Here is a 26,076-nt window from a genome sequence, read left to right on the forward strand (position 1 = left end):
TTTAGGGGTTGTTTTGCATCTACCACTTTTTCACGGAACACTTTGTGTACTATATACATAAAACGCTTAATAAAGTACTTAGAAACACACATTGTTTTTATTAAAAACTAAAATACCTACTGAAGTTCATGATTCTTAGCCAGAACATGTCTTCATAATGCCTGCTTGCTTATCTTTCTACCTGTTCATAGTATATAACACTCCCAGCAGAAATAAACATTGTTATAGTACATCTTTCCTGAAGAGTTCTATTAATTTGATCTGTTCCTTTGGGCACCAGTATTGTTTTGGTAACTTTTATTATAATCTCAAACGTAGAGAAAAGTTGTGAATATTATATCAAATTTTCATATAGCTTTTATCCTGAGTCACCAATTATTTGTATTTTGCTTCATTTGTTTTCTCATTCTCTTCCTCTCTTAGCTGATTAAATAGAAAGGCGGATGATAGACAGATAGATAGACAGCTTTTTTTCCTGAGCCACTTAAATAATTTGGAGATATGATCGCCCTTTTCACCAAATATTTCTGTATGTATCTGATCATGGTAGATGATCCTTTGGATTTGTTTAGCTTACGTATTGTGTTAAGGATTTTTGCTTCTATGTTGATCAGGGATTTTGGGCTGCAGTTTTATTTTCGGTTATGTCCTTTCCTGGTTTTGGTATTAGGGCAATACTGGCTTCACAGAATGATTTAGGAAAATTCCCTCTTCCTTTATCTTGTGGAATAGTGTCAATAGGATTGGTACCAAGTCTTTGAAAGTCTGGTAGAATTCTGCTGTGACTTCTTTTGGTCCTGGACTTTTTTTGTTGGTAATTTCTTTATTACCATTTCAATCTTGTTGCTTGCTGTTGGTCTGCTGAGGGTATATAATTCTTCATAATTTAAGCTAGGAGTTTTGGAATATACTCACAATTCATTATCAGCCTTTGTAATAGGGTTTTAATTTCAATTATACAAATGAGAGTAAACTAATGAGAAATAGATAAAACCTTAGCCTGTGTAACTAAGGAAATATCATTTCTCTGGTTTTATTTGGATTTCTTTTGTTAGAGATTGTATTAATCATCTTCCTCTGTAACTCATATTGAGCTACACTAAAATAATATATTTTTCCTTTTGAAAAAAAATTCAGATTCTCATATCAAGGTTTTGTTTTCCCATATATATTTGACTTTCAAACCCAATACAATACTGTTATCTTTACATGTATTTGTCAATAAATTCATGTCCTTTCTTAGTTCATCAATTTAATGTAAAGCTAAACTTCCAGAAGAGCTTATTACCTTTTTAATTATTAGTCAGAGGTAACAAACATCTGTATTTGCAATTGCCTTATGATTTACTCAAGTCTACCCATTCTAAGCCCTCTTTGGGTGGTTACTTCCTGTGTTCTCTGCTAAATAGCAATAGAGAAGTCTTTTTGTATCTTTCTGTTGTGGCTGCCATTTTATTTCGTTTTGATTGTGTTTTTCTATTTGCTTTTTGCTCAACCTTTACTTTATAGATTGTATTAAAGCAAAAAAAAAATTCCTACTATTTAGCAGAAACATAGAGTCTATTATAATTTCCCCTATCACTATTAAGCACCCATCCTGGAGACAGCAGTTGACGGTTTTGCTGTTTAATTCTTTCTTGCTCATTAGTGAGATGGACTACATACATTAAAATGAATCTTTATATGCTCATGTGCATATGATTCACATTAGGAAGGGTATGTCAGCTATGTTAAAAAGCACGAAGTTGAAGAGCTATTTACATTTTTGATTCACAAATAAAAGACTAAAGTTGATTGAATATCTGAAGAAAGTTTGAGGTAAAAGAAAGGTAAGAGAATATGCATGGAGTGACTATGACATTCTCGTTGAGGAAGGCAAGTTTATCTGCGAAAGCAAATTAGTCATGGAAAAGCTGGAAGAACAAATATAATGAAAAAGTTAAAAATAGTCACCATAAGCATTCAAATAGGAAGTTAAAGAGAATTGAGTAAAGGAATTAGTTAATAGCATTGCTTGCTACTCTGAGTCAGATTGTGTAACCTGTGTTTGTAAAGTTTATCAGCATCATTATGTAATTTATGCCAGAAACATTCAATAGAAAAGGGAAAGGAGGAAGACAAGTAGATGTATGTGTTTACCCAGAATTGTGAATTAGCAATTTGAATTTAGTGATAGATTAAGGGAGTAAAGGAATCTATGTACAAAGCCAGTAAATATACACTTGAAATTATAAGCCATGAAGTCAAGTTTGAATGCAGAAAGAAGGGAAAAACAAAGAAAGTGATATTAAAACCACAGGGAGGGTCCTGTGGCGAGTAATACAATACAGGTGAAAGTTGATTAATTGAAAAGATTAGGGAATTAGACAAATAGAACATTATTGTTAAAGAAAAAACATTTAGAAGGATTTCCTGGTGGAAGATATGAGATGGGGAGTAGTTTCTTGAGGTGACAAGGCCACAGAACAGCAACATATGTTGACTGTTGTTGTAAGGCAGATGTGAAAGTCACTGAAATGGAAAAGTATTCAAAAGGCAATGCCAAGATTTAAATAACTTATCAGAATTGTATGAACTTTACCCAGACTAACCAAAAAGGTTTTTTAACTGTGTTGTGCTTAAAATTTTTATAGTTAATGTTTTACAAGATTGTAGGCTTTTCTACATCTTAAAAAATTCCTATGACCAACATTTAAAACAGTTGGTGTTCTTTTCCCTTCGCATGTTCCCATACCTGATACACCCGTTACAATACCTGTTACAAGAAAGAGTGCATCAATATTTAGTATTTGACAAGGTTTCAGCTAATATGCTTCCAAAATAACTCCTAGAAACTTAGAAAAGTGATAGCCCACACCAAGTGAAATAAAATTCCAGAACTTCCATGGGAAATGGTAGGAGAAGGAATCAAAAACCTCAAAAAAGTGCATGAGTATTACATAAATCACATAAGGGCCCAAACTCCACTATTCATCCATATTTCCTAGGAGAGTTTAGACAATATTCCACTTTCCAGAGCAATTGGGAATTCACTGGTGAGTATTGTTGAGAAGCTCAGGAATGGCAGCCCTCCGTAGGCCAGGGATGATATTTGCTATTACAGAATAGGGATCTCTGATAGCAGCAAGAGTGATGAAACAGCAAAGCTATAGCAGTCATCTGGGAGCACTTAGGCGTCAGAAGCAAAGTGGGTACAATTATTGTAATGAGCATCAAGGTTAGGGTGGTAGCCAGAGGGAACTGCACTACAGAAAATTACAGAGATAATTAATAGAACATGACATTCCCCAATGCACAAGACATGTAGATAGCGAACAATAATATTACTTAACTTACAAAATCAAAAAAAGATCAAGGAAGTATTATCAAGGGGTTGAGAGCAGCTGCCCCGAATAAAATATTAAAATACCTTGTTCAGTTTCCCAATCTGGACTATTTTTCAGATTGGAACCCACTGTTTGAAGGAGAGGCAAGGTTTTCAAAAGGAAGGGTGGATAACATCTTAGCAAGTATATGTGGGCTTCCCTTGTCCTATCACAAAGAGCCGTATGGCCATTTACTAGGGTAATACATTGATGGAAAGGATACACTCAAATGTTTCCAGAACTAGTACATAGGGTCTGAGTTTAATTGATAATTAGAAACCATAATAGTCCACAGATACACTCGTGGTTTGATTTGGTTTAGGTTTTTTTGTTTTGTTTTGTTGAGACAGAGTCTTCCTGTGTTTTCCAGGCTGGTCTTAAACTTCAAATGATCCTCCCACCTTGGCCTCCAAAATTGCTGGGATTACAGATATAAGCCACCACACCTGACCCAGGGTCATTTTTTTGTGGTCCTCAAAAATTAGAACAGACATACTTAATAGATGGTAGAGTCCCCACATTTGCTCCTTGGCTTGTGACGTAAGAAGTGTCATAGTGATCTATGGAGAACCGCAGATAATTCTATCCTAAAAAGTAAAGAGGTGAAGGGTTTCTTTCCTATTCACCATTTAATCCACCACTCTGACCCCTGCAATAAATAGAAAACTCCTGGAGGATGACAATAGATTACCAAACTCAACCTAGTAGTAACGCCATTTGCAGTTGCTGGGTAAGACGTGACATCTTTTCTAGGAGAGATTTACATAATCTCAGGTACCTTTTATACAACTATTGATCTGAAAAATGTATTCTTTTCTATTCTTGTCAGAAAAAAAGAACCAGAAATTGTTCATATTTATGAAGGGAAAACAGTATACAATTATGGAGGTATCTATGGTGAGAAAAGACAAACCATTATGGCAAGCCTCAGTATAAGAATCACAACATCACGCCTGTAATCCCAGCACTTTGGGAGGCCGAGGCGGGTGGATCACGAGGTCAAGAGATCGAGACCATCCTGGTCAACATAGTGAAACCCCGTCTCTACTACTAAAAATACAAAAAATCAGCTGGGCATGGTGGCGCATGCCTGTAATCCCAGCTACTCAGGAAGCTGAGGCAGGAGAATTGCCTGAACCCAGGAGGCGGAGGTTGCGGTGAGCCGAGATCGCACCATTGCACTCCAGCCTGGGCAACAAGAGCGAAACTCCGTCTCAAAAAAAAAAAAAAAAGAATCACAACATAGACCTTTGGGGTTCTAAAGGCCATACTGTCTGCAGCTGCTGGGCCCTGGAAAAGATGGACTTATTGGCCAGGACATATTGGTGACCACATGGCCAGACTTGCCTATGATGAGCTGGGTTCCCTAAGACTCACCAAGTCAGAGTGAGGTAATTCCTTCAGTAATCTATCGTAAGACAGAAGTAGTATATTCAGGATTGGGCATAAGCAGGGTCAGAGGGCAGATGCAAGCCGCATGAACAGGCAGACCAGCCTCCATGTCACCCAGCAGTATTGCACGTGCAGCTCTCCATCAAATTATGACTATCGCACTAACAAACTTCCTTAATATCAGCTCACAGAGGAGACAGAAAAAGACTGAGCTTGGATTACAGCTGGATGAGCTCAACATGAGAATACAAGCCACAAATGAATTGCTGCCACTCTAGAGCCTCACTCAGGGGTACTGTGAAAGACCGAGATGACAGGCAATCTTCCCAGTTAGCAGTGCTTCAAGAGGTGCACCTGATCACCTACTTTGTATAAAAAAAGAAGTGGCAGCACACCTGTAATCCCAGCACTTTGGGAGGCCTAGGCGGGTGGATCATGAGGTCAGGAGTTCGAGACCAGCCTGGTCAACATAGTGAAACCTCGTATTCACTAAAAATACAAAAATTAGCCAGGTATGGTGGCACGCACCTGTAATCCCAGCTACTTGGGAGGCTGAAGGAGGAGAATAGCTTGAACGTGAGAGGCAGAGGTTGCAGTGAGCAGAGGTTGTGCCATTGCACTCCAGTTTAGGTGACAGAGTGAGATTCCGTCTCAAACAAACAAACAAAAAAGAAGTTGCTCAAGGTTGCATAAAAATTCAAGGGCAATGGAAAATGGTTTGGCTGCTTAATCAGAAACTTATAAAATAGGGACAGAGGAGCTCTGAAAATGAGGCATGCAGGTGAATTTATAGAAAGGGGTATGAATGTGAAGCGATTTGTATGGCATTTTAACGCCCACCAGAGGGCATCTACCATGTTAGAGGCACTAAATAATCAAATTCATCAGACAATGGCAAAAAGATTCTTGGTTAGACCCAGGAATAACTAATAGATGTAATTTACTCATAGACTTTGTTTGAGATATCATTGGCCCTGCCAAGATGCAGAAAATAAATTAAGCATCTCTTGGTGGTCTAGTAACTCTCCTTTTTTCTCTGTCATAGTGAGTAGTTACCTACCTGCTGGGATGGTAAGTAAACTAACTCCAAAACCTCACTTTCAAAAGGCTGCAGATACCTGCACTCCTCTGTAATAAAGCTTTGAAGAATTCCTGTTAAAAATTCACCTTCATAACTGAGAGAGTTCCAGGGGGCTAGACCACGTTAAGACCCTACAGGCAACAGAAGAATTTCTGCTTTACTCCTAAGGAGAATTTGAAAAAGTTACTGAACCTTTCTAAACACTCAAATGCTCACTGTAAAAGGTAACATTTCCTACTTTGCAGGCTTGTTTGAAGATTATGGGAGATACTGCATAAGAATGTTCTAATGCATTACATAAAGCAGATTCTGAAAAAACTGATATTTCCAAAGTTCACTTCCATCGGCCCTAAAACACTAATGTCTCCATTACACTCATGATCCCATTGCCTCTCTGTTCTTTGGGGACACTATGCCAACTATCTTTTTCCTCTCCTTTCTTGCTAAACTCTCCTTTCCTGATGGCTCCTGAAAAATCAACACACGTTCACTGAACATTTGTTTACTAAGTGCTAGGTATTTTTTTTTACATGTTACCTTAACCTACTCAAACCTCTCCTGAAGGTACTGGTCTTTCTCCTATCTGCTATGATGAAACCTGTTCAATTAGGTGACAATAAGAGAATCCAGATAAAGATGGTTGTCAGAGGAAATGTGAATATCTAGATACTGCATTCAATATTTAGATTGTATGTGCACGTGAGCATTTTCCAGAAAAAAAAAAAAAAGAATCAATATCTTCTGTCATAGTATCTAAAGATCCCTGACTCTCAATATGTTAAGATACATTGAATCTACATTAATAGTTTTTCAGGGCTGTCCTGCTATTCCATTGTATCTGTTTCTGTCCCTACGTGAAAATTCTAGCTGTGGTTATCAGTAAATTTTTACTTTTAAATTCAAATTTCTATTTTTTAGCCTTCTTCCTATGTTATTTACCTTCATCATGTAACATTCCTTTAACTTTTTTTTTGAGATGGAGTCTTGCTCTTTCACCAGGCTGGAGTGCAGTGGCATGATCTCGGCTCACTGTGACCTCCGCCTCCCAGATTCAAGCAATTCCCCTGCATCAGTCTCTGGAGAAGCTGGGACTAGAGGCACATGCCACCACGCCCGCCTAATTTTTTGTATTTTAGTAGAGATGAGGTTTCTCCATGGCCAGGATGGTCTCGATCTCCTGATCTCATGATCCGCCCGCCTTGGCCTCCCAAAGTGCTGGGATTACAGGCATGAGCCACCGCGCCCGGCCCATTATGTAACATTCATAACAACATTTCTTTCTTTAATTTTTTTCTTCATTCGATTGCTGACACTACTGATAGCTCCCAATAAGTCATCTTTGAGCACTTCAGACCTTTCTTTGGCTCCTGCTTCTCAGTATGACTCATGAATTCTGGTGTTTCCTGAGAAACACCTTTGTCTTAATTTACTGTTGCACATATACTCCTCGTATTATATACTCTATGGGCAAAGCTTTCCCCATCTCAGGATCGGACCTATCATAATATCTGCATCTATATCTCTAGGTAACTAAAAAGTAAATTGCACAAGTGTCCAAAACTACATTTTAAATCACTACTATCAAAAAAAATTCAACTTAACACAAAGATACTACTTTTCTTTATGATCCATGTATATTATTTAATTATAATTTCCTGTGTTGGGAATTTTAAGAAGATCAGAGCCATTGAAACATTTCTAGAGGAGTATAGATTATTACAACCTATACAGAGTGGAATTTGGCTATACAGCTCAGAAGTCTTTAAAATGTGCATACACGCTTCTATTTCCTGAAGTATGACTTTATCCTGAAGAGCCCTCCCACTAAAGACAACTAGAACTTAAAAAAGTTAAGACAATCATATTTTTATGGCTAAGCTCACAAGAAGGAATGGAAATATCAAAGTGTGAGGGGACATGCCCCTGTAATCCCAGCTACTTGGGAGGCTGAGGCAGGAGAATCGCTTGAACCTGGGAGGTGGAGATTACAGTGAGCCAAGATTAGGTAGAACATTTTGCTTATAACATTAAGGTAAGAGAGAACCCATTTTGAATGTTATGTTTGGCATCCGTAACATATTCACGAGAAAAAAAAAAGGTTATGAAAATAAAATAAATAACAATGTAGGTAACAGGTAAGTATTTTTATCTAAATGGACACTAGACCATGAGGCAGAAAGCTAAGCTTTGGTCCAGGATTCAGCACTAACTACATTGTTTGAGCCGTATTTTTGAACTTTAATGTCACTGTCCCTCGTATCCTTTCTACATCACTGTATTTGATGCAGGACAGGGGAGCCTCAACATGGGGCTTAGCGCTCAAAGTTTCTTGGCTTTGCTCATGGAGGAATTCAGGGGCAAGCTGGAGGTAGAAGAAAAGAGGCTTTATTGAAGAGGCGGTGTTACAGCTCTGGCCGTTGTAACTCTGTGACTGCTCCTGCAGGGCAGGGCTACCCCAGATGCAGAGAGCCGCAGCTTAGGGCGGTTTTGCAGTCATATTTATACCCGCTTTTAACTACATGCAGACTAAGGGGTGGTTTATGCAGAAATTTCAAGGGAAGTGGTAGTGACTTTGGGTCATCCTATCATTGCCAAGGAAAGAGGCAGTAACTCCTGGGTGTTGCTATGGGAATGGTAAACTGATTTGGCACACTAGGGGGCGTGTCTTATGGAAAGCTGCTTCCCATTGGCCCTGTTTTTGCTAGTTCTCAATTTGAGGTCTGGTGTTCAAGCTCTGCTTCTGGAGTCTAGTCCTGCCTCCTACCTCATATTCGCGTTGTTGTTATCTTTTTACAGGAAATCCATTATCTTTCCAAATCTTTTGATATTTCTTCTGGAACACCAGTAAATTTCACAGAAATATTAAAATTGTAGAATCATTGAATAATTAGAACAAGAATTCTAAACAAAATTGTTTCTTTCCTCCTAAAATCTCTACCAAACACCTTCAAACTATGTTACTAAGCTTTTAAGAAGTATATTAAATCAATAAACTATGTTCCTAGTTAGAAAACTTCAATTTTTTTAAGATTACATAGGCATGCACATTTTTACTGACAATTGAAATTTGTTTGATTTGCTTTACATGACATTGAGTTGTTACATTAATAACTAATATAACAAATATAATTTAGAAATAAAAAAAGAGCAATTTGGAGAAAATTTTAAAAACCAAATCATTTTAAAAGACAAACTGCAAAGTACTCCATTCATCTTTTTCTTCTTTTTTAATCTTGGCTGGATTACAGGGGTACGCCACCATCCCCAGCTAGTTTCTGTATCGTTAGTACAGATGGGGTTTCACCGTGTTAGCCAGGCTGGTCTCAAACTCCTGACCTCATGATCTGCCCACCTCTGCTTCCTACAGTGCTGGGATTACAGTTGTGAGCCACCGCATCCAGCCCCATAATTTTCTCGTGTAGCTAACGGGAAGCAAATCTGTTCTTTCAAAATAATTGTAAAATTTTTGTATAAGAATGAATGGAAAAAGTCAACCAAAAACTGCTTGACTACATATAGTTATGCATCTCTATTTAAGTGCTGACAAATGAATTTTTTATTCATTTGGTTATGTAGAGTTTTTCATTCTAATTTTGTTTTGTTCACTGCCCTATCTCTGGTACCTACAATAATCCCTACCACAGAGTAGGTCTCTGCTACTCTTGTGCCTTTAAATCTCCCCTCACCTCATTGTAAATGACTTTTGATTTCTCTTTTACCCTTTTTATACACCCTCCCCTTATATCTCCTTTTATGTCTGAAGCCTTATGGGGTTCAGCCATTGAGGTCACATGGGTTTAGGTATACCTCTTCAATGTCTGTGACTTCTCTGTCTGCACATATGCACATTTGTTGTTATCCTTACTCCTTTCTATCAGTTCCTTACCGTAACATGCACTTAATTCTTGAAAATTCATTCATGTGTTACAAAGATGGCAAATTCAAACTTCTGTCATGTATAACACACCATTAACTGCACAAAGACACTCTGTATTTGCTACGTTAATATTTACTGATGAGTCAATGTAATAATGACCCATCTGCTTCTGCTGCCTGTGAGGTACTTTCTATCCATAGGGATGGAAGTTAATGACAGAGGCTCTCTGAGCTGCTTGAGCTGAGAAAGGCGTGAGAGGTATATAAGAGCTGGATTACTAGATAGCAAATGAGGGGGTAAATATTCCAGTGGATACAAGTTTGGGCTCTTTTCATGAAGCTTTTTTTCTATCAAAGGCATTTGCTGATATTGCTGACATTGAAATATTAAAAGGTAAAGAATTTACTATTTCTGGGAAAGATTTATTTAGAGAAATGCACACTTGGTGTTAAATTCATGGTTTATTTCAAAGAAAGGCTAAAGGGAGAATGTATTACAATATACATGTTCAGAATGTTTAGAGAAGGAAATTGGGAAAGTAAAAATCGTGAAATTACTTGAAAAGTGGACAGTATTAAGGGATTATGTCAATAAAAGTTTTGATCCTTGTAAATTACATTAAAAAATGTTTCCTTTAAAAACTAGTCTCTAATTTAAAATTACATCAATTAGAACTGTACGAAATCTCTTGATTTCAGTGCTGGAATATTCTTTGCAGAAAATTTGAGAAGCAATGTGCATCCTAAAGCTGAAAGTATTTCTCATCATGCTGTCTGTTGCAATAAACTCTCTGAAAGCTACACCCATGGAAAGGTTGGTAATTTTAAAATCTGTTTATTTTGTAAAGTTGGGAAAAATAGAATTAAATACTGTGGCGTAACTAACAGACATTGTGCCATTAGATTTCTGACTATATCATGCTTAAGAACTTGATGGAACTTCTGACAGACAGGAATGGATAATTCCAGTTTTGTCAAGAAATATGCTCTTGGAACTTAGAGGAGCAAAGCCAGAACATGAAGCGGGGAAAAAAATCAAAAGTTAGTAATATATCCTATACCAACCTGATACTGAAACAAACTGGAGAAACCTAACTAAAGCATATATTTTTATATCAAGTGGATTTTTTTTTGTATATTTACATAGATTTTTTGTTTTCCTCAAATGACTCTGGAAATATTCAAAATTTTTACATCTTGTGGAAATGGAAATGTGTAGAAATAATCAAGAGTAAATTAATGTTTGCAAGAAATGAAATCTAAAATAATTAGTTAAAAAATCATTTGCTGTTTAAGGATCTATTCTATATTGTTAGCTAGCTATTCCGTTAGTGAAACATAATTATAAAAAGTCATTCTTCGTATTACTTCAGTGCTGCTATAAATTTAAATTAATACTTTTTAAAATTATTTTCAATAGGTAGCCTGTATGTCAGGATTTCCCGGGAAGGTTTATTATGAAAGGTCATTTAAATGGTAATTAAGGAAGTCTAAAAGCTATGTCACATAAAACTCTTAAGAGTAGTTACAATTTTCACACTGAAACCTTAAAACTGTAATTCTCCATCTATTTAAAGGGTTATTGGGTTCAAATCCATGCATAAGTCATAAATAATAAAGTGAGGATTTTTTTGTGCCTAAATCAGTTTTGCTCCATAGAGTCTTACGGGACTGAACTTACACACTTTTTCACACCAAGGAGAATTAAGTTTTCCTTTGTAAAGAGTGTGCATTGTCATATTAGAACTCTTCTCATTAGAATGATCATCATCTTGTCTTTGCTTTCATTCGAGGAAGTTTTTGTTGGAAACCCATAGCAATATGCAAGGATTTCTACAGCACCTACGCATAATAAATAGCAAGAATCATCATCAGATGTTTTTGTCATTTCAGGACTTATTTAGTTTACAGGATGTTCTTCTCAGAACTAACTGTAATTTTCTATTTGCTTATTTATGGCTAAACATAACTTTTAAAATGACATGAAGTTTCTGATAAGCAGAATAATTGAATGATGACAGGAAAATCAGTAGTATTACCTAGTGTATCTATTTTTATCTTGATATTTTCTTTCAATAGGTATAGAAATTTACTGAGCAACTTTACCCTCTTTTTTAAGTTTTATTTTGAGACAAAGTCTCTCTCTGTCACCTAGGCTGCTGGGGTACAGTGGTACAAATATGGCTCACTGCAACCTTGACCTTCTGGGCTCAGGAGATCCTCCCACCTCAACCTCCTAAGTCGCTGGGCCACAGGCAACCGCCACCATACCCAACTAATTGTTTTATCTTTATTTTATAGAGAAAGGGTCTCCTTATGTTGCCCAGGCTGGTCTCAAACTCTGGGCTCAAGCCATCCTCCTGCCTCAGTCTCCCAAAATTCTGAGATTATAAGAGTGAGCCACTGAAACCAGACCATTATGTCTTTATAGATATTAGATTGTTATGAGAGGAGTTTCACTTAGAAATAGAGCATTATGTAATATAATATTACTTATTATACAATTATTTTGACATTAGTCTCACAATCTTTAACTTTGAATTGTTACTGGAAATACTTGTGAAACATTCTTCAAATTGCTTTTTAATGTGTTGCCTGAAATAAGTATGCTTGAACACTTGTTAAAGGGAGTATGATTTATCATGCTGAGGTGTTAAATCATGTACTATTCTATGTATCTCACAGAAAGCTAGGAAAATCTATGGGAAATGCCTCAAATTTTAAACTCTTTTTAAAAAATAAAGCTAATATTATTCAATGTCATTTTCCTCATAACATTTAGTCATCTCATCTGAGATTTCTTTCAATTTATAAAAGTATGAAATAGGACAAAAGGATCACATATTTTCCCACCAATTTTTTTTACATTCCCTTGTAAATATCTTCCTGGCAGGTAATCAAAGGAAAGTCAAAAACATAATTACATAGATTCCAAGATATAATCACTAGGACCTCCCTGAAAGAGCTCACATGCTTCCACAGATGAATGTTAAGAGCTGAGAGCAGTTACTCACTTTAAAGTCATTTTTGAAACTCTGGAGAGACCATTTAAAAGAGAGGCAATTTAAGAGTTACACGTTGGCTTATTGTCATCTTTGTTTAAACTCTTCTTAAAGTCAAGAATTTCCATGTGTGTATGTGCCTATAAGTGGTCAAAAGCTTTAATGTTGTTACTAGCTAGTATGTTACCTGTCCAGGTAGTCAGTGAGGGAAAAAAAAATGCCTGAAACCGGGGATGTGCCTTTTATTAACCATTTCAGACATCTTTTTCCATCCTAAAGATTGTTTTAGATGTGCTCTTATATATGCTGAAGAGTATATTTAGATGAAAGGTCTTGTTTAGGAAAGCAATTTCACAATTATGTTACAAACATAAATGCTCTTACTGTTTCTTCTAAGCAGAATGATGGTCCATCTAGCTAACTCAAACAAGGTAGCATCTTATTTATAACAATTTAAAATTCTATTATTGAACTTCCAACCAATTATCAAAATACTACTCAGCATTTAGCATATAAAGTATTTCACATTCTGCTTCAGTCACATGCTAAACATATCTTGAATCAGATATTCCCTTTGAACCTTCTCAATTCGACCCATAATTTTTCTTTATTGCTTTTTTTGAGGTGTTTTGATCAAATTCCAATTTTTCCTGTTTTTCAAGAAAAGTTAGTATTTTAGAATTAATGCAAATGTATGAAATTACTAGTTCAATCCTTAAAGTATTAAGTCCCTCTTTTGAAATGTACATTGGTCACATTTACTGTACCTTCAAAAATAAATAATTGAACAGATAGTGTGAATGAGATTGATATAGATTAAATAATTAGATTCCAAAGCGGTTTCGTTTGCCCAGATAATTTGTCCAATAATTTGTCAGCATGCACTTACATTCAACAAATATCCAGTTCACCTGATGCTGTAAGAAATTTTCTGTATTTAGAAGGAAATAGAGTAAAAATTAAAAAAAAAAATTTAACATGAGATTATTAAACATTTACTCTTAGACTGTCTCTACTTGATAGAGATAATGAAATATTCCCCATACAAGGTAAACACAGTGAGATAAATCCATGCATTTAAGTCCCAAATTACGCATATCCACCGGCTCCTGGACATTGAGATTTTAGCCCTATAACTGTCATTTTCCACTTACCCTAAGTTTCACCAATATTTTGATTTCTATGGAGCTGAAAACTAAAACATTTCCCTAACTTTCCTAATAATCACCAAAAAAGAAGCAACGTTATTATTCTGCATCTATTTCTGCTATCATTTTGAAAGCACATTGAAACAAAAGGCAGTCAAAAATATGGAGATGGCATACAAATAAATGTTTTAAATTAAAACCTAAGTTAAAATCAATAGAATTATTTAATTCATGGTTATGATTTCTGAGTTTATAAATATTATTATGCACTTCTTCCAGGTGGCTAGAAAAATATGGTGACTATTAATACCATTGACATAAAAAGTCTTTTGATTTTTAACACTTAGCCTAGTCTTATCATTAAAATTGTTGGAAGCATAAGATCCAAGCAGGAAAATGTATTTATGCTAAAAGTAAGAAAACTCTCACATTGCAATAGAGTACTTGAGCAGGTGATAAATTTGATTCTTTTTGATATTTTATGACATTCTCTTTTTTTGACATACTTTTTATGACATTATCTCTTTTTTATTTTATTATATTTCATTTTATTGTGGCAAGAGCGAAGCAGAAGATCTACCCTTTTAACAAATTTTTAAGCATGCAATGTTTTATTCTGGATTATATGTACAATGTTGTGCAGCAAATCTCTAGAGCTTAGGCACCCTGCTTGACTGAAGCTTTACACCCATTAGTTAGTAACTCCTTATTTCCTCCTCTCCCTAATAACCACCATTCCATTCTTTGATTCATGAATTCAACTATTTTAAATACTTTATATACATGGACCCAAGTGGTATTTATCTTTCTGTTGCTGGCTTCTTTCACTTAACCTAATGTCCTCAAGGTTCATCCATGTGTTGCATATTGCAGAATTCGCTTCTGACATTTCTTGCTTAACACTCCTGATTCAATTAACTCAAGAACTTAAAGATTAAGTGATACTGCTTTATTCTTGTTGGAAAGATGTAGAAATAATTATTTTTAAATTTCTATTTATTTCAGATTACATATAAATTTTACATTTCTAAATTCTTTTTATATATTAAAACATAAATTCCTCAAGATTTTTAAAAACGTAAGACAAAGACACTGTTATTCTGATTATATGAGATGTATTCTGAATTTCCAAAGGAAGACTTTTAACAGAGAAATGCAACATGGACTGTAACGAAAGATGTTATATGATTTCCAATTGTCATTTCAAGGTGTCAAAAAAAAATCTCAGTCATCTAGGTGTTTGCAAACCAAAACACTGAATTACTTGTTTGAAAAGTGTGTCTTTAGTTTTCATCAATATAAGACGTTTAATGTCACGTGGCTGGATCCAAGTAAAATTCTAAGGCTCTAACTTTTCACATTTTTGCTTGTTACCAGCCATCAGGTGGAAACACGGAAATGCAACACCGCCACATGTTCAATGCATCGCCTGGCAGATTTTTTAGGTCGTTCCGGCAACAACTTTGGTGCCATCCTCTCACCTACCAACGTGGGATCCAATACCTATGGCAAGAGGAATGCAGTAGAGGTTTTAAAGAGAGAGCCACCGAATTACTTTCCCCTTTAGAGGACAATGTGCCTCTACAGTTATTGCTTTATGTTCTAGTGATTTCCTGTATAATTTACCAGTGCCTTTTTAATTTCCACTGTGAATATATGGTCTGTGTATCCTACGTTTATTGCCAGGACATATACATTGTCAAAAGATTGTTTTATATGTAGTACTAGCTAAGGTCCCATAATAAAAAGATAGTATCTTTTAAAAATGAAATGTTTTTGCTATTGGTTTCTATTTTAAAACATAAAAAAAGTAGTTTTGGGGCTTATATGTTAGTGGCACAGGTTTAAGAACAGAGGAGAAAATGGTAGTTTGGAACTTGGTAAACTGTAAACAGTTAATAATAAAGTTATTTTTCTTAACATTAGAAAATCAGTAATTGTAAGTACCCTTGTTAAGCAACCCCTTTTTGCACTAGATTTCTAAAATGATAAGGTGCTGTTTTAAAAACAAAGAAATAAAATCCTGCTCCTGACTCAGTCGAAGTATTTTTTAAAGTCTATTGTTTGCTGTGTTTGCTGGTACTAAGAGGTCATTTAAAAGTATAAAAGCACTTTGTATCTTTGAGGGTTTCATTGTGTGTTAGCAGCAGTGAGCTTTCATTAAATGTTTATATGCCCTTTATTCTGTTTAAGTGGCTTTCAGCAAACCTGGTCCTATTCTTATGCAGGGTATGGCAAACGCAACTTATGTTCTATTAATCATGTCTTCAATTAAAAGATCACAGACTTCTGGAAACTATTTTTTGTATAGTAATTATTTTATTCGTTTAACAAATTGGACATTTCTGGCAAAGATTATTTGTATGATGCATTTTTTTGATAGTGGCTGCAATGTTGGACAGGAGATGAAATGTTTTGCTTTGATTCAGATTCTTTTTTTTTTTTTTTTTTTTAGACAAAGTCTCACTCCGTCACCAGGAGCCAGGCTGGAGTGCAGTGGTGCGACCTTGGCTCACTGCAACCTCCCCCTGCTGGGTTCAAGCAATTCTCCTGCCTCAGCCTCCCGAGTAGCTGGGACTACAGGCACACGCCACCACACCCAACTAATTTTTTTGTATTTTTAGTAGAGACGGGGTTTCACCATGTTGACCAGGATGGTCTCGATCTCTTGACCTCGTGATCCACCTGCCACGGCCTCCCAAAGTGGATTCAGATTCTTATACAATATCTGCTTTTTCCTGACTTTGAGTTAGGTACCTTTGGAAGTAGCATTAATTCACATAAACTGCCGTCATGCTGCATTATGCCATTTCTAAAAACATTCAACTTGTACTTTTAAAAAGAAAAAATAAGCATTTCAATCTAAGTGGAAATTTGACTCATTGACTTTCATTTCTACATTAAAATTTCCCTTAATGAAGTGTGCCTTAGATTACCAGATTGTAGAGGCTTTTGTTGGTGATGGGTAAGTGGTAGTGGTAGTGAGTATTTAGAGGCAGGGAAATATATTTATAATAAATTTTATGTCATGAATTACATATTGAAATAAATAGGTGTATACATATATTTATGTGTGTGATGTTCAACTGTTGGTCCTTCTTTCAAAGTGGGCTCAAACCCAACATTTCCAACTGAAGAAGGTACAATGAAATTATAACCTCTCAAATTTATTTGAAAAATTTCCCACAATAGTCTACAGTTTAATTGGATATCACATCTATAAATAATATAAATATGTATAACATAATATATAATTTATAATATATCATAATTTATAATATCAACATTATAGTTAGGTTTATAAATATTACACACATGGGTTTATTTAACATTATAATTTATTTCAACTCCCCAATCTGTCTTTCAAGTGGTAACAAAATTTTAATGAGTACATATGATGTTCAAAGACATTGCCCATGGTAGCATACAATTCCCAGGAATTAAGAAGAATTATGAATAGTAACCCAACAACCTCTGGCGGTAGGGATTAAAACACAGGGCAACTCTATAACACTCTATAACATAAAAGTTGCTATATGGATACAGCAGATATTAATTGTGGATTTTATTCTGAAGTTTATTCATTCAATTTCTTATGAAAGTGAAACATTTACACAAATTCAGCATTGTTTCTTTAGTTAGGCTGGTATTTGCAACTCAATAAGGAATCAGATATACGAAGGTTGAAAATGCCTTACTGCCAGGGAGTTTATTGAGTGTATTCTCTGGTTTCTCACAACTACTTTGTGAAAAAAATAATGAGGATAACTAAATTATTGTAATTGGATGTACCAACAGTAAAATTCTGGTGACTAAGTTTATCTCAACCTTTCTCATTGTGTCTAGGTATGTGAAATCATAGGTACCCAGAGTAACCTGAGTTAGTTAGTCTTCCAAGTGTTAGAATGGGTAGTTAGGCAAGTATTAGCAGAGAAGAGAGCCCCCCACAACCCAACCTGCACCCTCACATCCCCACTTCCCCGCTCCCAACCAAGAATTGTCAGGCAACCATCAGCTGATTGTCAGGTGGTTGTTAAATTGTCTCTCTAAAATAATAACTGGTAGCAGCCAGCACCAGGGAAGGGCGGACTCCCAATATATAGAAAACACCTGAAACTGATGATCAGCAGCTTCCAGATAAGATCTCACAAGTTGGGTGAGTAGGCTCAAGCATGAACACTAAGAGGCAAAATGATGGAGTTTAACTGGTATATGACTTCAAAAGCAAATGCAACGCAAAAATACATAAATGGGGTGTAATTAAACTAAAAAGTTTCTGCACAGCAAGAGAAATAATAAACAGACAAGCCACAGAATGGGAGAAATAATTTGCAAACTACACATCCGATAGAGAACTTGTATCCAGAATCTAAAAGGAACTCAAACAAATCACCAAGAAAAAAAATAAATAACCCCATTGAAAAGTGGGCAAAAGACATGGATAGACACTTATTTAAAAAAAGATATACAAAGGGACAACAAACATGAAAAAATACTCAACATCACTAATCATCAGGGAAATGCAAATCAAAACCACCACGAGATACCACCTTATTCCTGCAAGAATGTCCATTGTTAAAAAGTCCAAAAAAAAGCCGGTCACAGTGGCTCACGCCTGTAATCCTAGCACTTTGGGAGGCCAAGGAGGGCAGATCAAGAAGTCAGGAGATAGAGATCATCCTGGCCAATATGGTGAAACCTACAAAGACACAAAACATTAACCAGGTGTGGTGATGCACACCTGTAGTCCCAGCTATTCGGGAGGCTGAGACAGCGGAATTGCTTGAACCCGGGAGGCAGAGGTTGCAGTGAGTGAGATCACGCCACTGCACTCCAGCCTGGTGACAGAGCAAGACTCCATCTCAAAAAAAAAAAAAAAGAAAGAAAAAAAGAAAAAAAGAAAAAGGTCAAAAAGCAATAGATATTGGTGTGGATGTGGAGAAAAAGGAATGCTTACACAATGCTGGTGAGAATGTAAATTAGTAAAACTTCCATGGAAAACAGTATGGAGGTTCCTTAAAGAGTTAAAAGTTGATCTACCATTTGATTCAGCAATCTCACTTGAGTATCTAACCAAAGGAAGAGAAGTCATTATATGAAAAACACACTTGAATACATATGTTTATAGCAGTACAATTCACAATTGCAAAGATGTGAAGCCAACCTAAGTCCGCATCAACTAATTAAAGGATAAAGAAAATATGGTATTTATCCACTATGGAATACTACTAAGCTATTAAAAGGAATAAAACAAAGTCTTTGCAGCAACTTGGATGGAGCTGGAGGCCATTATTGTAAGTGAAGTAACACAGGAGTGGAAAACCAAAAACTGTTATGTTCTCACTTATAAGCGGGAGCTAAGCTATGAGTTATGCAAAGGCATACAAAGTGATATAATGAACTTTAGAGATTCAGAAGGGGGAGGGTGAGAGGGGCCCAGGGATAAAAAACTATATATTAGATATAATGTACACTTCTTGGGTGACAGGTACACTAAAATCTTAGAATTCACCCACTATGTGATTCATCAGTGTAGCCAAAAACCACTTGTACCCAAAAACTATTGAAATAAAAAAATGATAATAAGTTTTTAAGAAAGAAAATGGCTGGTGTGGTGGCTCAGCCTGTAATCCCAGCACTTTGGGAGGCCAAGGCAGGCAGATCACCTGAGGTCAGGAGTTCAAGATAAGCGTGGACAACATGGTGAACCCTGTCTCTACAAAAATACAAAAATTAGCTGGGCATGATGGCCGATGCCTGTAATCCAGGATACTCAGAAGGCTGAGGCAGGAGAATTGCTTGAACCTGGGAGGCAGCGGTTGCAGTGAGCCAAGATGATGCCACTGCACTCCAGCCTGGGAGACAGAGCAAAACTCTGTCTCAAAAAAAAAAGAAAAGAAAAAAAGAAATAGGAACGCTCTTACAAAGTTTGTATGAGTGTAAATTAGTTCAGCCATTGTGGAAGACAGTGTGGCGATTCCTCAAGGATCTAGAACTAGAAATACCATTTGACCCAGAAATCCCATTACTAGATATATACCCAGAGGATTATAAATCATTCTATTATAAAGACAAATGCACATGTATGTTTATTGCAGCACTATTCACAATAGCAAAGACTTGGATACAACCCAAATGCCCATCAATGATAGACTGCATAAAGAAAATGTGACGTATATATATGTATATATATATATATATATATATATATATATATACCATGGAATACTACACAGCCATCAAAAAAGATGAGTTGATGTCCTTTGCAGGGACATGGATGAAGCTGGAAACCATCATTCTCAGCAAACTAACACAAGAACAGAAAACCAAACACCACATGTCCTCACTCATAAGTGGGAGTTGAACAATGAGAACACATGAACACAGGGAGGGGAATATCACACACAGGGGCCTGTTATGGGGTGGGGGACAGCATTAGGGGAAGTACATAAGGTAGATGACACGTGTGTAACTATGTAACAAACCTGCACGCTCTGCACATGTACCCAAGAAATTAAAGTTGGAAGGACACGTGGTGTTTTAAAATGTGAGGACATAAGATTTGGGAGGGACAGGGGCAAAATAATATGATTTGACTGTATCTCCACCCAAATCTCACTTCAAATTGTAGCTTCCATAATCCCCATGTGTCATGGAAGGTACCCAGTGGGAGGTAATTGAATCATGGTGGCAGGTTTTTCCCATGCTGTTCTTGTGATAGTGAATACATTTCACAAGATCTGATGGTTGTATAAAGGGTAGTTCCTTTGTACTTCTCTCTTGCCTGCCACCATGTAAGATGTGCCTTTGCTCCTCCTCCTTCTGCCATGATTGTGAGGCCTCCCAGCCATGTGGAACTAACAGTTCATTAAACCTCTTTTTCTTTATAAATTACCCAGTCTTGGGTATTTTTTCATAGCAGTATGAAAATGGACTAATATACCTAGCAATACAACACTTAGTAATTTTTAACTGTAATTATTAACTAGAAGTCTAGAATACTGTGGCATTGACCAAAGCATGAAGTGTTAACAAAAATATTATGCCAGTTCACTACTTGCATATTGGTCCCTTTCTTGATTCTAAGACTTCTGAAAAAATAAATAAGAAATATATAAGCTCACAGGTCAAGATGTTTAGGAGATTCTAATAGCTGCCACTATTAGAATTGTTAAAATGCTGCAAGTGTAGGATTTGTCTTCCAGACTATATGCAAACATAGACCTAGACACTTTTGTACCTCATCATTATAAATACCATAATACAGTAATCCAATAGATGCTTAAATGTGACTATTTTTAAGACATAATGTACTGAGCCTCCTCAATAGCTTTAAAATCTCACACATCTGTAGTACACATTGCTCTGTCAATATATGTAAGTTTAGGAGCTGAATAACCTAAAACAGGTACTGTACTATTTTACAACCAAATATGAGCTAGGGTCACTGTGACCAATAATCTGAGGTAAATGGTTTTTTCATCTACAATAAATGAAGGCATCAAAATGTAATATTTACTTGTCAAAAATAGTTACAGTTATTACAAGTACGTTGTATTATATGTTTATATCTGGAAATTTGCCTCTGCAAAGCTCTTGTTATTACTACCTACACATTTTTCTTTCTCACCTTTCCTCGGAAAATATATTTAAAACTTAATTTAGTCTGTAGAAATACCCACAAATATGGCCAAAATGTTATGCAGATAAGATTTATTAAGAAGCTAAGACCCAGATGCAGATGCAGATAAGACTTATTCACAAGCTAAGATTTTAAGTTAGCTTAAATCAGTTCCCAGCTGGAAAACAGAAACTCAAAATACAGTATAACCTCTGTACTCTTCCATATCCATATATAAAACTTTTTTCATGTAAATGTAACAAAAGACATTGTAGCAAAATCAAAGATTTTTTGACATTTTAGTACATATTGAATTTAGATGTTAGCCTTACAAATGAGTCCCATCTAGCATGTATTTTAGTGCCAAGATTTACGGCATAAAGAGTAGGCACATATACACATATCACAAATGGCATAAGTGTCACTAAGAAATGAGGAAAAAAATCATGCACCTACAGAGATAAAAGAAAGTAAATGAATAGGAAAAGGAACTCTCTGGTTTCTTCTTCAGAATAAAATGCTTCCTATGGACTTTTTATTATATGATGCTATTACAAATTATAGTATATAATTACACTATATTACTAATATACTTTTATATTAAGATTAAATTATCTTAATGGCAAAACAAGGCAATTACTTTTGCATCAACCCAATTAATACTTTACCTACTGTTTTGGTTTTTTTCTTTTTTTCGAGATGGAGTCTTACTCTTGTCACCCAGGCTGGAGTGCAATGTTGTGACCTCGGCTCACTGCAACCTTCACCTCTTGAGTTCAAGTGATTCTCAGCATCCCAAGTAGCTGGGACAACAGGCACGTGCCACCACACCCAGCTAATTTTTTTATTTTTAGTAGAAACGGGGTTTCACCATGTTGGTCAGGCTGGTCTCAAACTCATGACCTCAGGTGATTCGCCCACCTTGGCCTCTCAAAGTGCTGAGATTACAGGAATGAGCTACCATGCCGGGCTACATACTGTTTTCTCATTTTAAAATGCAAATAAGTGTATAGTGTTACACTAGATCACCGTGTCATATTCTTATAAAAATAGATGGAATCACAGAGAGTTACTATAATCTGTAAGACAAAAATGTTGGTAAGCTATGTTCACATTACCAAACTATTTATTACTGGAATTTTATAGAAAATTTTAAATCACAGAAAGATATTTGTAGTGTCAAACTTAGATAAACTTATGTAGATTTGAGTTTCTAAACTATTGTTTCATACTTTAATTTATTCAACAAACATTGTCATATAGACCTTAAACTGTGTTTAATGTCCACAAAAAGGAAAAGAACATAAACTTGTGAAAGATAGCCTTCTAAAAATCTGAAATACAAATACATTTATAGTTAAAATAATGATAAAGTTTGTGAAATGTGGTGCAGGAGGTTGTGGAAGAGTGAAGATACTATTTTTTTGTCCCCCAGCTTCTAAATCCCCCCATCAACATTTTCCTATTCTTTTTCTGTCTTGCAAACACTTACATCATAAAATGGTGAGATTTGGCATCTTTTATAAAAAGATTATAATAATTTTTGTCTATTTGCATTTCCTCTTTTATAAACCCCAGTTCATACATTTTCCCCATGTTTGCTTTTTCTTTTTCATTTGCAGTTCTCCATTTTACATTACAGTTATAAAGCTTACCTCTCATATATGCTTCAAACATGTTCTCTATTTAAAAAAAAACTTATTTATGGTATTTTTTGCCTTTGTGTAAATTTGTACTATTAAAGAAGTAGATCCTACGATGTTTTCCATTATAGTTTCTTGGTATTGTTTGTCTTTTTAAAGAAGTTTTTCTTTAACCTAACATTATTTTTCACATTTTTTTATATTTTATTTTAAAATTAAAATCCCTAATGGATTGCTCTTTTTCAACTTTGAATGTGGCATTTGCGGGAATATTACTCTTTTCTTGCTGAATGGGGATCTAATTATTATTGTCAAATCATTTATTAAACAAGCTATACTTTCTCTGCTGAGCAAATTCAAGGAAATGCAATTGAAAAATAACACAGTTATTCTTTTCATATAGCAAATTAAAAACTTTTTTGAAAGAGTTATCACGCACAGTAAAATGAGGTGGAGAAGTGATGGGATTGTATATTGTGGTATACAATGTTTCTGTCATTCCACTTTTGGAAATCCATTCTGCAGAAATAGATGTTGTTATCCAAGCAGTTATGGACTAACCATGATTTAGATATACATGCAGACCTAGAGGGATGTCCATAGTTCATAGTTAAATGATTACAGCAACAAGTCAAGATTTGTATATAATGATGATCCTATATTTGTGAGCAAAAGTTATGGGAAGCATATGTACATAATTACATAAATCATGTATGTTTTACATGAGTATAGCAAGAAATGTAAAAAGTTATGCACAAAATTGACTTTTTTATATACTATTCTGTTACTTGGCTTGGAAAACATAATGTTCTCATTTTTGAATTTTAAAATGTGTGGGTGTTAAGTGTGTAGATGTGTATGTTACAGACAACTAATGTTCTACGATTTCAGGAGAGAGAGAAATGTGAAGAACACGGGGCTTGATCAGAATTTGAAGGATGGTTGTGGAAGAACTGGATAAACAAAAAGGGACTTTCCAGGCCAATAACAAGGCAGGAGGAAAACATTATCCAGAATCATTTAGACGTACTTCTAACGCTCCAGGCCACTTGTAACTACATATTTGAAAACTCAAAATGTAGATCTGTGTCTGTGCATGCACAAACAAACAATATTATTTCTACTGCACAAAGTAAATCCTGCATTAAACATAATTGTCATTGCTATCAGGAATGTATAGACAAGATAATTAGAAAATCCAAAGAGTCTTATATTTATTACTAAGCATTAAATCTCCTTATAATTTTCCAAGGAAAAGTGACTGAATTATAGCCCACAACAACCCAAATAAATGAAGGACTTTTACCTTAGCATTCACCAACATCACTGTTCATTGTTGCTTCCATAAGATCATCAGATTTTTTTTAAATTACATATTGCGAAGCCAGTATGAATAAAGCACCTCAAACGAATAAGCTGGAGTTTCTTGTTCATCAGAGAAGCAGAGTTGTAAATAAAAGGATCTTTGTTTACGTAAGTTTTAATCCTTTGGTTAAGTTTCTTTGGCTCTGATGGTTGCATAAAACAGGTTATAATCTTGGCAACAGGTTCTAAGATTACCATAGTCACTCGGAACCAGAGGCTCCTCCTTGCTGTTTTTTTGTGTGTTTGTTTGTTGTTTTTTTAAACAGTTAACTCTTACGTGGCCTTGGCTCCAATATCCTGTTGAAAAACCTCAGTAATGGCTGAGCCTCAGTTTTCTCAGGTTTTTTGTTTGGTGATTATGACAGCTTTAACCAGTCTCTTGTAAATCAAAGATAACATGTTAATTTATTCATTGAGTAAATTGACACACATGTATTTGAGCATGAGTTCAATTTTCAGTGTAGTTGGATAATCTAAGAAAACATGACACCAAAATGAGAATAAACTTGGAAGCAGAGTTGATGTAGACAAAGATATTTATTTCTATGGGATGCCACTGACATTTTTGAACAGCAGGCTGAGATGCAAAAACCAGTGTCTACAGATTATTCTATCATCATTAACTTTCTAGCTGGATTGGATGAGTAAAAGATTAGGGGCTATGTAAAGTAATTAGGTGGTCACATCCAGGTGTAATTTGTAATGGAGTGACTATAATAGTTGGATTGATTTTTTTAAATTTCATTTTATTTTAAATTCCAGGATACATGTGCAGGACTAGCAGATTTGTAACATAGGTAAACATGTGCCATGATGATTTGCTGCACCTATCAACCCATCACCTAGGTATTAAGCCCCACATGCATTAGTTATTTATCCTGATGCTCTCCTTCCCCCTGTTCCCGACAGGCCCCACTGTGTGTTGTTGTTCTCCCTGTGTCCATGTAGTCTCATTGTTCAGCTCCCACTATAAGTGAGAATATGTGATGTTTGGTTTTCTGTTTCTGCATTAGTTTTCTGAGGTTAATGGATTTCAGCTCCATCCATGTTCTTGTCTGCCTGAGAATATTATTTTTATATTATGCTCTTATTTCTAAGAACAATTTGGCTCACATTAAATTTAGTATCTTTTCCTGCAAATTTAAAAAATATTGCTTCATTAATTCTTGACCCCAGTGTTGCAATTAAAGAAACTAAGATTAATATTTTCTTGTCCTTTTGCATGTGAATTTTTCATTCTCTTGGGAAGTTTTTATATATTTTCTTGTCTTTGTTAGTCTTGAATTTCACTATAGTATTTGTGCATGTGTTTATCAATATTACTGTTTTTAACATTCTATAAGCTCTTTCAGTATGAAGACTTGCAAAATATTTTAATTCTAGGAAGTTAGCACTTTTCCATTATCCTCCTCATCTCTTGGGTCCTCTTTTATATTTTTCTACTTTTTGTACTTGGTTCTTCCGTCTGGAGGATTTTCTCTATCTGATATTCTCTTGCAATACCTCATTCCTCAAGCTTTATCCTTTCTGCTACTCATCCCATCTGCTGTGTTCATTATGCAATTATTTTTTATACATAGTAG

General features: G+C 35.4%; 2 protein-coding genes across 2 annotated transcripts in view; one reads left to right on the forward strand and one right to left on the reverse strand.

Moving 5' to 3' along the window:
* SLCO1A2 (solute carrier organic anion transporter family member 1A2) overlaps window positions 1-24,668 on the reverse strand; it is a 91,536-nt gene extending 66,868 nt beyond the window's left edge. Inside the window, exon 1 of the mRNA XM_017522948.1 lies at window positions 24,435-24,668. The gene's annotated coding sequence lies outside the window, so the exon portion shown is untranslated. The remainder of the gene's footprint in view (window positions 1-24,434) is intronic.
* Window positions 9,939-16,163, forward strand: LOC108300243 (islet amyloid polypeptide). Its single transcript, XM_017522950.2, has 3 exons — window positions 9,939-10,108; window positions 10,434-10,528; window positions 15,242-16,163. The coding sequence occupies exons 2-3, from the start codon at window positions 10,449-10,451 to the stop codon at window positions 15,429-15,431; spliced, it is 270 nt and encodes an 89-aa protein (XP_017378439.1). The 5' UTR covers window positions 9,939-10,108; window positions 10,434-10,448; the 3' UTR covers window positions 15,432-16,163.
* Window positions 24,669-26,076: the final 1,408 nt, after the last annotated feature.

This window comes from Cebus imitator, unplaced genomic scaffold (assembly GCF_001604975.1).
Source record: "Cebus imitator isolate Cc_AM_T3 unplaced genomic scaffold, Cebus_imitator-1.0 Scaffold25, whole genome shotgun sequence".
NCBI lineage: Eukaryota > Metazoa > Chordata > Mammalia > Primates > Cebidae > Cebus > Cebus imitator.